This window comes from Manihot esculenta, chromosome 18, assembly GCF_001659605.2.
Source record: "Manihot esculenta cultivar AM560-2 chromosome 18, M.esculenta_v8, whole genome shotgun sequence".
Lineage (NCBI taxonomy): Eukaryota > Viridiplantae > Streptophyta > Magnoliopsida > Malpighiales > Euphorbiaceae > Manihot > Manihot esculenta.
The window spans coordinates 30291687-30307713 of record NC_035178.2 but is presented as its reverse complement, the minus strand read 5'-3'; the positions used below and the strand labels follow the sequence as shown (position 1 = coordinate 30307713).

The 16027-nt window shown below is 38.4% G+C and overlaps 1 protein-coding gene across 1 annotated transcript; it reads left to right on the top strand.

Moving 5' to 3' along the window:
• Positions 1–12644: 12644 nt before the first annotated feature.
• Positions 12645–13350, top strand: LOC110607513. The gene is made up of 2 exons (XM_021746638.1): positions 12645–13286; positions 13336–13350. The coding sequence occupies exons 1-2, from the start codon at positions 12645–12647 to the stop codon at positions 13348–13350; spliced, it is 657 nt and encodes a 218-aa protein (XP_021602330.1).
• The last annotated feature ends 2677 nt before the right edge of the window (positions 13351–16027 follow it).

The window sequence follows — 16027 nt, the reverse complement described above, 5'->3', positions numbered from 1 at the left end:
TTTATAACACATGCTATCATGAAATGCATCACATCACAACTAATCATATCAAGGATAAACTTGTCACCATTTAGCCCTCTACATAATCCAATCATGCCAGGGGCGTAGTACAGGCCACACCTGGTCTTTCTCTTATACATAACATAACATACATAATCCATGGTGCCGGGGGCGTAGTGCAGGCCACGTTCGGTCTTTCTCTTACATAGTGCCAGGGGCGTAGTGCAGGCCACACCTGGACTTCCATATCATATCATCATGTCATAACTTATGAGGGCTAATGGATCATTCAACATTCATCCACATCAACAACATATTATGCAATGCAACATATTCGTGATTTCTAATGCAAACAACCTAAAATATCACATGGCATCCGTGATGCATGAACATGCTCAAGACTGATTTATTTACTTGAAACATAAAGAGTTATTCTACTCACCTCTGGCTAGCTCTGACACTGACTGAAGCAGCTGACTCACTGCTGAGGTCCTCGGTTCCTCGGGTCCGAACCTACACAGGTGGACTCAAATGAGGGACCAAACATACTATAACATGACTCTGAAAATATCCCCCAAAAACCCTCTAAAACACCTCAAAACATCCATGCAAGAACATGCAAAGGAAGGCTGGACAGGGCAGGTTCGGCGGCACCTTCGGCGGCCGAAAGTCCCTCCAGAGCCGAAACCCAGGCAGGTTCGGCGGCACCTTCGGCGGCCGAAAGTCCCAGACAGAGACGAAAGTTTCTTTTCGAGGGCAACTTCGGCAGCCGAAAGGCCTGCCTCCCAGGCAGGTTCGGCGGCCGAAAGTCCTTCGGCTGCCGAACCTGGTTTCTGCCAAAGGGCAGAAACTTGGTTCCCTTTGCACAAAACCTCTCCTTCTCAAACCAACATGCATATAACTCATTCAAATCATGCAAATATATATACATTGTCTCCTAGGGGCTTCAAACTATCTTAAACCCCAACTACAACACACAACAACAACGCATTGCTCAAAGACAAAACATAAGCTCATAAACCTAACCATAAGCTAAACATGCATTTTACCCCATAGATCTTCATAAAACTTACTTAAAACATGCAATGAGCTTAAGATCGGCTCTTACCTCTTGAAGATAGAGAGAGAGACGACCTAAACTCGGAGATGGGAGAGATTTGAGTTCTTGAACCTCAAAGCTCCAAAACTTGCTCAAAACTTGAAAATCTTCAAAAACAAGATGAAAACTTGTGAAAATCGTGAAAGATTTGAAGGAAAAGCTCAAAGATTGGTGAGGAACGGCGGAGAGCTCACCTTGGCCGACAATGGGGAGAAAAACTCGTCCGTTTTTGGCTAAGGGACCCTTTTATAGTGGCTGGCCAGGCCACGTTTGGGGGCCGAACATGCCTCCGCATGCATGCCATGTTCGGCGGCCGAACTTGAGGTTCAGCGGCCGAACCTGGACTTCCCTCACTTATGCCTTCGGGGGCCTAAGGCACACCCGAAATGCATGCATGTTTGGCGGCCGAACTTTGAGTTTCGGCGGCCGAACCTGTGTTTTCCTCCAAGGTTGTTTTCATTCAAAAACTCATTTCTTCTTTACTTAAAATCATGAAATACATTAAAACATTTTAAGAAAACATGTTTCTACCCTACTAGAGGCTTCTAACATCCGAGATTCCACCGGACGGTAGGAATTCCGATACCGGAGTCTAGCCGGGTATTACAGAATCTTATTCACATGTGTTTGAGTTTAAAATGGATCAAAGACTGATGATCTGTGTGAATAATAAACTCTCACCCCATTAGATACTACTCTCAAGTTTTAAAAGGCCAGAATACAGTATATAACTCCTGCTCATAAGTGGACCACTTTTTCTTAGCTTTATTAAATTTCTCAATAAAGAAAGCAATAGGCCTTTTAGACTGTGACAACACTCCCCCAATTCCAACTCCATAAGCATCACATTCAACCTCAAACAATTTATCAAAATCGGGTAGAGCAAAAATAGGGGCAAAAATAAGCTTATCTTTAATCTCTTCAAAGCTCTTGTTGGCAGTGTTAGTGCAAGCAAATTTCTACACTCTCTCTTTCTTCAAGCAATATGTGATAGGGGCAACAATGCTGCTAAAATTTATGATAAACCGTCGATAGAAAGTAGCAAGGCCATGAAAGCTGCAAACTTCAGAAATAGTTTTGGGGATGGGCCAATTCCGTATTGTTTCTACCTTCTTCTCATCAACATGTATCCCTTCTGCACTAACAACGAATCCTAAGAACAGAACGCGCTCCATCATATAAATGCACTTTTAAGATTAATAACTAGCTCACTTTCTTGTAAGGCTGTCATGATTTGATGGAGATGCTATAAATGTTCTTCACTGCGACTAAAAATCAAGATGTCATCAAAATAAACAACCACAAATTTGCGGAAGAAAGGATGCAAAACCGAGTTCATAAGTCGCATAAAGCTGCTAGGTGCATTCGTCAATCCAAAGGGCATAACTAGCCATCCATACAAGCCTTCCTTAGTCTTGAAGGTTGTCTTCCATTTATCTCCGTCCTTAATCCAAACTTGGTGATAGCTGCTTTTAAGGTTGATCTTAGAGAAGAATTTAGACACAAATAGCTGATCCAACATGTCATCCAGTCGTGGAATAGGAAATTGATATTGAACTGTAATTTTGTTAATGGCCCTACTATCCACGCACATTCTCCAAGCCCTATCTTTCTTTGGAACTAATATGGTAGGTACTCCACAGGGGCTAATGCTCTCCCGAATATGCCCCTTCTTCAATAATTCTTCAACATGTTCTTGGAGGATTTCACTCTCATTTGGTCTCATTTTGTAATGCTACAGATTCGGTAATTTTGATCCAGGGATGAGATCAATCTAGTGCTGGATATCCTGCAAAGGTGGGAGCTTGAAGGATTCCTCCACTATCCTAGGAAACTCCTTCAATAGTTCTTTGATGGGTGGTGGTAAAGATGGTGCATCCTCTGCTGTGCCTGTTGCTCTCACCAATAAAGCCAGCGTGCCTCCATATTTCTCAACTGCGCTTGATAGCCTTTGCAATCCCGTGGAAACAATAACATCATTCTTCCCTTCTACTTTAGAATGTTTCACAGAACCAGAAGGCAAAATAGTAATCTTCTTTCGATTCCATCTGAATATGTATGAATTCTCCTTCCGCTTATGCAAAGCATCAACATCAAACTACCAAGGGCAACCTAGCAAAATTCCACAACAATCCATATCCACAACATCACAATTAACAGGTTCAGTGTAAGATTTACTGATTGAGATAGGCACACTGCAGATTCTGTTGACCTCAATTGTCGGACCTTTCTTAATCCATCCGAATTTGTATAGGGAAGGGTACGGCTGTGTAGGCAACTGCAATTTCTCCACTAATTGCTTAGCTATCAGATTCTCACAACTACAGCTATCTATAATTAGCCTGCAAATTGCCTCTCCTACTTGACGCCTGGAAAATCTTCCTCCTTTGCGCTCATCCTCCTGTTTCGTCGAGCATAAGATTTTCTTGACCACATAGGTGACCTCTTCATCTTCAGAACCAGCAATAGATCTGTCATCGTCATCCACTTCCTCCTTAGATTTAGCCACCTGCTCAACCACATTAACCTGTCGGCGATCATTGTTAACTCCTCTACTTTATGGTCAATTATTCGATCGATGACTAGGTTGTCTGCAGCGGAAACATATGTCTCCCGTTCGCTTTTGATAAGGATTGGTTCTGTCTCCTTTGTCTGCTGTAGTGGTGACTGCTTTTCTCTTACTGTCTCTCCTTTCTTCCATAATGTACTGACAATTGCCAGAATTTACAACCTTAGAAGGTTGCCTGCTGTAATTGCCTCTATTCTGCTGTGTCCCTGTCGAACCAGAATTTCTGTAATTAAAATTCAGGTTATACTGTTGTCGTGGCTATCAATCAACACGCTCTTCTGCCCTTTTGGCCATCTCATTGGCATCTGCCAAAGTGAAAATCGCAGTTACTCCCATCATACATCAAATTTCATGATTTAGGCCACTCTAATAATGAGCAACTGCTGGGCTTCGTTCTCACTGTTTTCATACCTCGTCTGGAACCTCAAAAACTCCTCGATATATTCATCCACCCTTCGATTCTCTTGTACACAGTCATGATACCGGTTATACAAAACCTGAGTGTGATCGCTAGGCAAGAACCGCTATTCAATCATCTGCTTCATCAACACCCAGTTTCCTATAGGTTCCAGCCTCCTTCGATAGCGTTCGTTCGGAACCGACTTCCACCAGGCTGCTACACCCCCCTTTAACTTATGGGCCACCATCGGAACCTAGCGATCATCTTCCACGTTCATAATTTTGAAGAAACGTTCAACCTCTGCCAGCCAATCAAGAACATATTCCATGTCCAACGAATCAGAAAAGTTTTGACGGTCTATCTTCATCTTGTAACCTTCCTGATAATTTTGTTAGGGATTTGCAGCCATAGGATTGGCGACCACAAGATTGGCGGCCACAAGATTGGCAACTAGCTGGGGGTGTGCCGCGGAGGCTGGTTGGTGGATTCCTTATTGTAGGGCCAGCTGTCCGATCATTTCCCTCAATTCTGTCAAAGATGCCTCAATTGCAGCAAGTCGCGCCTCTTGCTTGTCTGCCATGGTCGAACTTTGCTCTGATACCAATATGATAAAGGACTATTTAGGTTCCGTCAGGAGTTTTAACCAATATTGCTTGGCTAAGACGATAAAAGAGAAAAATAGGCTAGAAGCCAAAAAAATCTTATTGAAATTCTTTAGAGATTGAAAAGTGAGTCTCTAATAGCCAAGCAAGACTATTTATACTAGAAAAAAAAACTAATATACAAAATTAAGTAATTCTTATCCGTAGCCATTTAATTTTAAAATTTATTTTATTTACGTCACTCAAGTTCAATTTTATTTTATATGAGATTACTTTAATTTGCTATCGCAGATATTCAAATTACCAACTTTTTTATCCTTTTTCTCTCTTCATTTTATCTTCTTTATATTTAATTAATTGATAATTATTTATTAATGTAATTATTTTAGCTTTAAAATACTGTCGGAGATTGTGACTTGTTTTTTGTACCATAATATTGTGACTTAGATAAAATTAAAGTTTGAAATTTTTTTTAAAATAAATTAAAATTAAGTATTTAAAAAAAATTAAAAAAAGAGAAGAAGTTCAAAGGCAAGTGACCATGAATGAAAATTACACATAGTAAATTATAAAATAGTGAAAACCAACATCCATATTATTATCGGAGCAAGTGCATATGCTTGCACTTAAAGTACACAGTAATTTCTATAATCCATTCGATAAAGAAATAAGATTATAGAAATATAAGGCACATATTTTTATTTAGTTTACTATTTTCCATATGAGATGGAAACTGATTACGTTGTATCTACTAAGTGTAAAGCCCATATGGCTTTTGACCGAGTATCTTATCAAATGCCTTTTCTGAATTTATCTCATCCATTTCTCCACCACCTCCTCGGAGAATGCCGGCTCTACGTCCACTGGGACAATTACATTGGCTTTGGCAACCCTCACAACAGTAATCACTTGTCGTACCACACCAACCCCATTTACTACAACACAGGCCTCCAGGACACAAAGCACCCCCAGCTTGAGTTCCACATTGTTCGGCTGAAGTAGGAAGCCAAAAGGAAGTAAACAAAAGAGAAGAAACTATAAAGACGAAAATCCTCATATCCGTATATGATTTAATTATAATTTTAAATGATAATGTGAAAAATTTTCTAATTACAAATTGGTATATAAAGAGAGAGAAGAGTAATTTTATAGCTCAATTTATCGTTTACAGTATGAAAAATGTTCATTGTATGACTTGATAAAAATGTGTAATCTTAGACTCCTATCTTATCTAGCCAATTCTTACATTTTGCTTTTAATCTCTTAGAAATAAAAAAAAATAATCATTAATTTTTTGATTTTTTAACCGTTAGATGTAATTATTATTTAGTATAGAACGATAATTAATTTATAGTATTTTATGAATAAAAATTAAATTAAAAATTATATATATATATAATTTTATTTATTTATATGGAAGTTAATCTTACTTTTCTTATTTCATGTATAAACAATAATATCAATTTAGTCCCATTGATCATTTATATTATTTTATTCATTAAAACATGTTTTTTTCTCAATAACATGTAAATCATTAATAACAATTTTATTATTACTAGCAAGTTTATGTTAATAAAAATGAAAATTTAGTGAACATTGTCATACATATCTAATATTTGAATTTATATATTATTTAAAAATAATATATTTATAATGTAGTGTTAAAAAAAAAAATTTTTAAAAAGAAATACAAGTTTGTTTTTCAAATCTGTAAAAATACATTGTGATTTTTTAAAATAAGTTTCTTGATAAATTACAAATATAGATCTAAAGCTTAATTTCTATATTTTTAAAATCAAATAATTTAATTACTCACTTTTAGTATATACACAAATTAGCCTTTCTATCCATTTTTTTATCTAAATTTTTATTAAATTTAATAAAAAATACTGAATTATTCTTTACAATATTTTATATATGAGATTTATAAGTTTTCAAGATTTTATTATTTTAACAAATTAAAATAGCCTCCAATTTAAATTTATTATTAAAAATAAATATATTTCGTATATTTAATAATAAATATTCGGTAATAACATTTATATTATTTAATAATGTTTAATATTTTATAAGCTGAGAAAATGACTAATTTTTAAAGCGTTAATTTCTATATAGTTATGAGAAATTATATTCGTAATATATGTGACATTATATTTTATAAATTATTTTTTTTTAATTTTTTGTAATATGATAAAATATAATAGAGGATTATTTAGACTCCGTCAAAAGTTTTAACCAATATCGTTTGGCTAAGACGATAAAAGATAAAGATAAGTTAGAAACCAAAAAATCTTATTGAAAATCATTAAAGATTGAAAAGTGAGTCTTTAATAGTAAAAAAAAACTATTTATAATAGAAAAGAAATTATAATATATAAAATTACAAAAATATCTAAAAAATAATTAAAATGTAAAATTGACCTCCTAAATGATGGAATTTCCTTTCCAAAATTCTCTTTTCTAAAAACTATCATGGGTCTCCATTGGACGTCAACAGCAAAAGTTAGACCCGATCCAAGTCTGCCGTAAAATTCAAGACTAGTTGCTTTAAGTCATTGCCTTCCACTTGTAAAGAACTCAACCTCGAGTTATTGTCAGCAGGGTAGTACTGAAACAGATCTGTCACGTGAAACGTCTTGGAAATTTTAATCTCATTTGGGAGGTCAAGAATATAAGTATTGTCATTAATCTTCGTAATGATCCGAAATGGACTAATTTTCTTGACGTCAAACTTTTTATGTCCTCCACCACGCTCCTTGCGTAAATACACCATAACTTGGTCACCGACATTGAAGGACTTGAAATGCCTATGTTTATCAGCTATAGTTTTATATTTGTCATTGGCTTCTGTGAGACATTGTTGTACCTGTTTAAAAACATCCACATGTTTTTTTCCAAGTTGCTTGCTGCAATACTGTTGTGAGAACCTATAGGAAGGGCAATAAGATCAACTGTATGCGTTGGGACTTTCCTGTACATAACTGCAAACTGTGATATCTTTGTTGAGTTATGGACAACACTGTTGTAAGAAAATTCTACTTGGACAAGAGCAAGATCCCAAGCAATTTTCTTGTTACTACAGATGCAGCGCAGAAGATTGCCAAGCGTGCGGTTCTCCACTTCGGTTTGTTCATCAGTTTGGGGATGGGCATCACTGCTATATTGAAGTTTAGTTCCAAAATGTTTCCATAAAGTCATCCAGAAATGAGCTAGAAACTTCATATATTTGTTAGAAGTAATGGTCTTGGGGACGCCATGTAAGCGAACAACCTCCTGGAAAAACAGTTTTGCCACATGAAAAGCATCATTAGTTTTCTTGCAAGTAATAAAATGCGCCATTTCAGAGAACCTATCAAGAACAATAAAAATGGAATCGGATCCATGTTGAGTACATGGAAGACCAAGAACCAAATCCAAAGACCAGTCCTCCCAGGGATTTGCTGGAATAGGCAGTGGAGTGTATAAGTCCGTATTTTGCGAATGTCCCTTATGAGTTTGACGAACTGGGCACTTTTGGACCATCCGACCTATGTCCCTTTTTAATTATGGCTAGTAAAAACACCCCGCCAACCTGGCAACAGTCTTATCACGCCCCAAATGACCACTCAAACCTCCTCTATAGACCACCCGAATTAATTTTTTTTGCAAAGAAGATCGAGGAATGCATAACTTGTTCTCCTTAAACAGAAAGCCATCATGTATCAAAAAACCATCAGCAGGCTGGTGAGCATGGACTCTAGCCCATATATCAGTAAAGTCATCATCTGTAGCATATAAAACCTTCAGAAATTCAAAACCTACAACCTTCTGATTAACTGTAATCAACAGAGCAGCCCTCCTACTCAAAGCATCTACCACCTTATTACTATAGCCAGGTTTATGTTTTATGATATAATGAAAGGCTCCAAAATAATCTGCCCATCGAGCATGCACCTTATTCACATCTGCTTCATCCGACTTTAGATTCTGTTGACCTTAATTATTGGACCTTCCTTAATCCACCCGACTTTGTATGGCGAAGGGTGCGGCTATGTAGGCAACTGCAATTTCTCCATCAATTGCTTAGCTATCAGATTCTCACAATTGCAACTATCTATAATTAGCCTGCAAATTGCCTCTCCTACTCGACACTTTGCTTGGAAAATCTTCCTCCTTTGCGTCTCATCCTCCTGTTTTGTCGAGCATGAGATTTTCTTGACCACATAGGTGACCTCTTCATCTTCAGAACCAGCAACAGATCCGTTATTGTCATCCACTTCCTCCTCAGATTCATCCACTTGCTCAACAACATTAACCTGTCGGTGATCATTATTAACTCCTCTACGTTATGGTTGATCATTCGATCGATGACCAGGTTGCCTGCAGTAGTAATATATGTCTCCCGTTGGCTTCTGATAAGGATTGGTTTTGCCTCCTTTGTTTGCTGTAGTGGTGACTGCTTTTCCTTTACTACCTCCCCTTTCTTCCATAGTATTATGAGGATTCCCGGAATTTACAACCTTAGAATGTTGCCCATTGTAATTGCCTCTATTCTATTGTGTCTTTGTCAAACCAGAATTTCTGTAATTAAAATTCCCCTGTACATAGTCATGATACCGATTATACAAAACTTGAGCATGATCTTTAGGCAAGAACCGCTATTCAATCATCTGCTTCATCAACACCCAGTTTCGTATGGGTCCAGCCTCCTTCGATAGTATTTATTTTGAATAGAGTTTCACCAGGCTGCTGCACCCCCTTTAGCTTATAGGCCACAATCGGAGCCTTGCGATCCTCTTCCACGTTCAAAATTTTGAAGAAATGTTCAACCTTTGCCAGCCAATCAAGAACAGATTCCACGTTCAACAAGCCTGAAAAGTTTTGAAGGTCTATCTTGATCTTGTAACGTTCCTGATAATTCTGTTAGGGATTTGCAGCCATAGGATTGGCAACCACAGGATTGGCGGCCACAGGATTAGCAACTGGCTGGGGGTGTACGGCGGCGGCTGGTTGGTGGATTCCCTGCTGCAGGGCTAGCTATCCGATGATCTCCCTCAATTCTGCCAAAGATGCCTCAATTGCATCGAGTCGCGCCTCTTAATTGTCTGCCATGGTCAAACTTTGCTCTGATACCAATATGAGAAAGGACTATTTAGACTCTATCAGGAGTATTAACCAATATTGCTTGGCTAAGATGATAAAAGAGAAAGATAGGCTAGAAGCAAAAAAAAAAATCTTATTGAAATCCTTTAAAAATTGAAAAGTGAGTCTTTAATAGCTAAAGAATGCGATTTAAATAGAAAAAAAAACCCTAATATGTAAAATTATAAAAACATCCAAAAAAATAATTAAAATTCAAAATTGACCCTTAAACGATGGAATTTCCTTTCCGAAAAGCTATCATGGGTCTCCATCGGATGTTGGCAGCAAAAGTTAGACCCGGTTCAAGTCTGCCATAAAGTCCAAGACTAGTTGCTCCGTGTCAGGATACATAATTTATATTTAATTAGATGTGCATTAATTTTAATTAATAAATTTTAAAACTAAATTTATGTTTTAATATAAAAGTTGTCGCACTAAAGTTAAATTAACCACTAATGTAAAATGTATTTTTTAAAAAATATTTTATAACAATTTTATTTGTTTTAATAATTTTTTAAATCGTAATAACGTAATTTAGTTATAAATAGGATTAAAAAATTTAAATTATTTAAACTTTAAAATTAATGTAAGTAATATTTTTTACGAATAAGAGTGCATATATATATATATATATATATATATATATATATATATATATATATATATATATATAACATAATAATATTCATAAAAAATTGAGTAATTCTTATCCATAATCATTTAATTTTAAAATTTATTTTATTTACATCATTAAAATCTAATTTTACTTTATATTAGATTACTTTAATTTGCTATAGCAGATATTCATATTATCAACACCTTTATCCTTTTTCTCTCTTCATTTTACCTTCTATATTTAATTAATTGATAATTATTTATTAATGTAATTATTTTAGGTTTAAAATACTTTAATTATTAAATTCTACTATCAATTATAATACATTTGCTATTTAATGATGATGACCGACGGGCCTTCTACATCCGGGGGCAAGGCTAGACCCTAATACGAAAGGCAGGCCCAAAGTCCACCAAGCCCTTCCTGAAGCAAAACAGCCCAGATTGCATGTCCTAGCCCAGTCGAGGAATCAGGCCGGATAGACCTCACACGCAGACCCTTCTAAAGGAAGCCCAGTTTGGTGATGTGACCAGAGGAAGGAGAGCAGGCCTAGTCACTTTGCAGCTCTGCCCGCATGCGCGCCGAGGGGAATTAAATGGCCCCTTGGCGTGAAGAGGGACTCTGACACATTCGTACGTATGGGTCTGGGTGACAGAGACAGGTGACACTATAGCAGAGAGGTGGTTAGACGTCACTAGCGGACAAAAGAAAAAGGAATAAAAAGGGAGGAATGTTTTCCTCTCCATCTAAGCTTACACAACTACTGTAAACTCCTTTTTTCTAGATCTCAGGACATCCATTAATGCCGTCTATGGAAACGAAGGAGATATTTTCATCACCGGAGTTCCGTTCTCGTAATACCCACTCAGATCCACATGGCAAACCTTAACGAAAACCATACCAATAACATCCCAAACGACCTGAGCTCTGCTCAAGAAGGGCAATAGTTCTCTTTTTCCAGTCCTACAACCCCCTCCAACCAACCACCAGTGGTGTTTAGTCCCTCACCGAGCTCGGAAAGGAATGTCCCCAGAACCACCATATCCAATCAAGAACATCAAACCATGACACTTTAACTACAGAAAACTGCCCAATGGCTAGGGCAAATACTGCAGCAGAGGGGTCTCAATACCCCATTAAACATACCTTATGTGGCTAATGGGGTCCATACCACCGAGCCTCAACCCACTTTCAATCACCAGATCTCTCAACAAAGTAGTAAAAGGACCGGAGAAGGAAGTAGAGGAGCTGGTGGAGAAGAAGAGCCAGCAGCTAGAACTCGGGGAAGGAGGGTGAGAGAACTCATTGAGAATGACGAGGCAGAGAGCTACTCTGTGGGAACAGCCAGGAGGACGGAGAGCGAAGAATGGGGAGACAGATATCGCCTAGAGAAGAGGCCGAGGTAAGAGGAGGCAGATGTAGATCATAAACTACAGAAAATGAAGGAGCAGCTCTTGGCCGAGCTGGGGGGGAAAAAAGATCACAGCCAGACCCTCTTACCCATATCCTCACCATTTTTAAGGTGGATCCAACAGGAGACCATCCCTAAGAAGTTTATGATGCCACCTATGGCAACATATGATAGAGCTGGGAACCCGAGGGAGCATATTCTTAACTACAAAACATTAATGGAGCTCCAAACTCTATCGGATGCCTTGATGTGCAAGGTATTCCCCATAATGCTCACAGGACCAGCGAGGGCCTGGTTTAATAGTCTGGAGGCGGGAAGCATTAAGAGCTTCGAGGACCTTGCTAATATCTTCATCAGCTAGTTCATAGCAAGGGTCCCGGTTGAAAAGAAGACCAGTTATTTGGAGACAGTCAGACAAAGGAAGAACGAGTCCTTGAGGGAGTATATGGCCTATTTTAATACAAAAGCCTTCCAAATCTCGGAGTCGGATGAAAGCCGGGCTGTGGAGGCCATGCAGACGGGGACCACGTCCTCTGAGTTCTTTGGGTCATTGTGTAGAAAGCCACCCACTACCTTAGCTAAACTGATGAAGAGAGTAGATAAATATATAAAGCAAGATGACGCCTTGATAACCAGCAAGTTCGCTAGGGAGGCTGCAGACAGAGGGAAGGCACTAGAAGAAAGGAGGTCAAAAAGACCTAAAAAAAGACAAAATAAAGGCCCAGAGGTGTATAGGCAGCCATGGGACAGGAGGGAGCATAGGGCATATCCACCTCGGGTCCCTGAGGTAATAACCCCCCTCAACGCATCTAGAGTCGAAGTGCTCATGGCAGTTCAAGATAAGGATTTCCTCCAATGGCCTAAGCCCATGAAAGCAGATGTAAGCCGGAGAGATCCTGACAAGTACTGCCAATACCACTGCACCTATGACCATAACACCAACAGCTGCTACCAGCTAATTAGTGAGATCGAGAGGCTAATCAAGAAGGGGCATCTCCAAAACTTTGTGAAGAAACCTAAAGGGGAGAGGCCCCAGCAAAACACCACAGTAGAGAGGCCCCATAGACAGGGGGCAGGGCCCGTGAATGACGGCTCCAGCGGAACCGTGAATATGATCATGGGAGGGACTGGAGGTTGGATGAGTAGAAGAGGAAGGAAGAGAAGCCGAAGTAGGGAGGGGAGCAGTAACAAAGTCTTGCAAGTGGTAGAGCACTTCCCAGTGACCATCTCTTTCTCCCCTGAAGATGCTCATGGCATCCAAATTTCTCATGATGATGCTCTGGTCATCGAGGCCGTCATTCACAACTATCGAGTCCGGAAGATCCTAGTCGATGATGGGAGTAAGGTGAACTTGCTGCTCTATAGGGTTTTCCAGCAAATAGGGATACTAGAGGAGCAACTAGTAAGGGATCAAGCCCCGATGAAGAGGATTCAAGGAACCCCAGTGGCCGTGGAAGGGAAGGTGAAGGTAGCCCTGACTTTGGGAAAATTGCCCCTGTCTCAAACTCATTATGCAGTGTTATTGGTGGTGAGACTCCTGTTAAGCTACAACACAATCTTGGGAAGGCCTGTGCTGTACGAATTTGAAGTGGTGACCAGCAACAGATACCTCGCTATGAAATTCCTAACTGAGGCAGAGGTGGGAGTAGTCCGGGGATGACAGGAGGAAGCAAGAGCAGTGTATCTGGCCACAGTGGCAGAACCAAGCACAACAGCTGAGGGGATAAACCCGGAGGTCATGGAAGTCAGGAATGAGAAGAAAGAAGCCCAGACAGAGCCCGTTGGAGAACTGGAGACCTTTCCACTATTTGAAGAAGAATCAAACAAGGTCTTCAGTCTCAACGTAAACCTAAGCGAAGAATAGAAAGCGGCGACAATGGCCCTGATCCGAGTACATGCCTCAAGCTTCGCCTTGAAACCCTCTGACATGTTAGGAATTGACCTTGAGGTGATGACTCACAAGCTCAATGTCCTCCAGGAGAAAAACCATTAAAACAAAAGAAGAGGGTGTTTGGGAAGGAGAAGCAGTAAGCTACTAAGGAGGAAGTGCAAAAATTAGAGGAGGCAGGGTTCATTAGGGAAGTCATGTACCCACAGTGGTTAGCAAACCCTATGCTAGTCAAAAAAGCCAATGGCAAATACAAAATGTGTATAGACTTTACCAATTTGAATCAAGCTTGTCCCAAAGATTGTTATGTACTCCTTGACATTAAGAAAATGGTCGATTCTATGGCCGGCTTTGATTATATGTCGTCCCTTGATGCGATGTATGGTTATCATCAAATTCCAATGGACAGGTCGAATGAGGAGAAGACCTTGTTCATAACTGAAGACGGGACTTATTGTTATAGGGCCATGCCCTTCGGGCTGAAAAATGCAGGGGCGACATATTAGAGACTGATGAATAAGATCTTTAAAGGTCAGATATGGAGGAATGTGGAGGTATATGTGGACGACATGGTTGTAAAGAGTCTGACCTTCCAACAACACTTGGCAGATCTGAAAGAAGTATTTGGAGTACTGGAGCAGTATAGAATGAGGCTGAACCCAACAAAGTGTGCCTTCTTCATCAGAGGAGGAAAGTTCCTAGGCTACATGGTCAGTGGAAAGGGCATTGAGCCAAATCCCGAAAAAGTAGAAGCCATACTGAAGATGCCTGAGCCGACCTGCGTAAGAGATGTGTAGAGACTCACAGGGAGAGTGGTAGCACTTAATCATTTCATGTCGAAGTCTGTAGAAAGGTGCCTACCATTCTTCAAGAAGCTGTGGAAAGTTCCAAATTTTGAGTGGACTGAGGATTGCCAGCAAGCTTTCAAGAGCCTCAAACAATACCTTGTTGGGAAATCCCGAGATTATTGCAACCCAAATTGCGCAGCGAAAAAATAAAAAATCTCTGATTTCCTTTTTCCATAATCCGAGTGCTTCGTTTAATTCACAAGAAGGATATGAGACTAACATGTTAATCTCGTCGAGAAGATACAATGTTGGACTGATGGTGCTGCTTTTTCAAATGGACACCCTCTATGGTATCCACACGAACGTCTTCTATCCTTCTAGAGTGCTAGCTCTCTCAAAGATGGATAGATTATGTGCTCCACAATCTGCAACCTTTTTAGACTGAATTTTCCAAAAACATCATCACTCCTAAATTCGTAGAAGGAGTATTTATATGATTCAGTCTTTTGTTTTCACACAAATCCTTTTCCTAAAAGGAGTTGTGTTCATCCCACAACTCCTTTTCCTAAAAGGAGTTGTGTTCATCCCACTATCACAATCTCACAGATACTCAAATATCTTATGTGATAGAGTCCTTTATCTGTAACAGTTACAGATAGACTGCAGATCTTTTAAATATTATTATCTCATAATAATAAATGATTAATAATAATAACACTTTATTATTATTAATTATATTAATAATTAATATTAATAATAATAACACTTTATTATTATTAATTATATTAATAATTAATATTAATAATAATAACACTTTATTATTATTAATTACATTAATGATTATTATTAATAATAATAACACTTATTATTATTAATTATATTAATGATTAATAATAATAACACTTTATTATTATTAATTATATTAATGGGTTTTGGGCTTTTAGCCCATTAATATGACATAGCACATTAACAATGTTCTTTTGTGTGTGACCCAATAGGCTCACATTAATTGGCAATAGACCCAGTCCCACAAGGCCCATAAGTCATAAGTGGCCTCTAGCAACACATTATGACTACCCAACTAATATGACGATCAATAGTCCAATAAAGCCTAATAAATAGAACATGTATTAATCCCTTTGTCACACGATATCTAGTTTGAACATAAGTCATGGTCAATGTCAAACTTATAATGTTCAAACTTATGATTTTTCGATCTCTAAGTAGACTGATAAATTCAAATGATATTGATCACACTATCAATTCATTTGAGCACGACCATGCATTTCTCAGTCTCGCTTATCGAGGGGCCCAGAAGATATCTATCTCAGAGAGAGGGACAAATCCTATCTTGATTGTTCATTATCCTCTATATAATTTCTATTAAGCTCAATCATAACCTTTATGATTGTCCGATTAAAGACAATGTTTGGTTATGTCAAAACATAATAGTCCTCATGTTGGAAGCTATGATAATCTCAAGTCAAAGGATTAAGACATAACTACTTTGAGATTCACTTATGACAATAACCC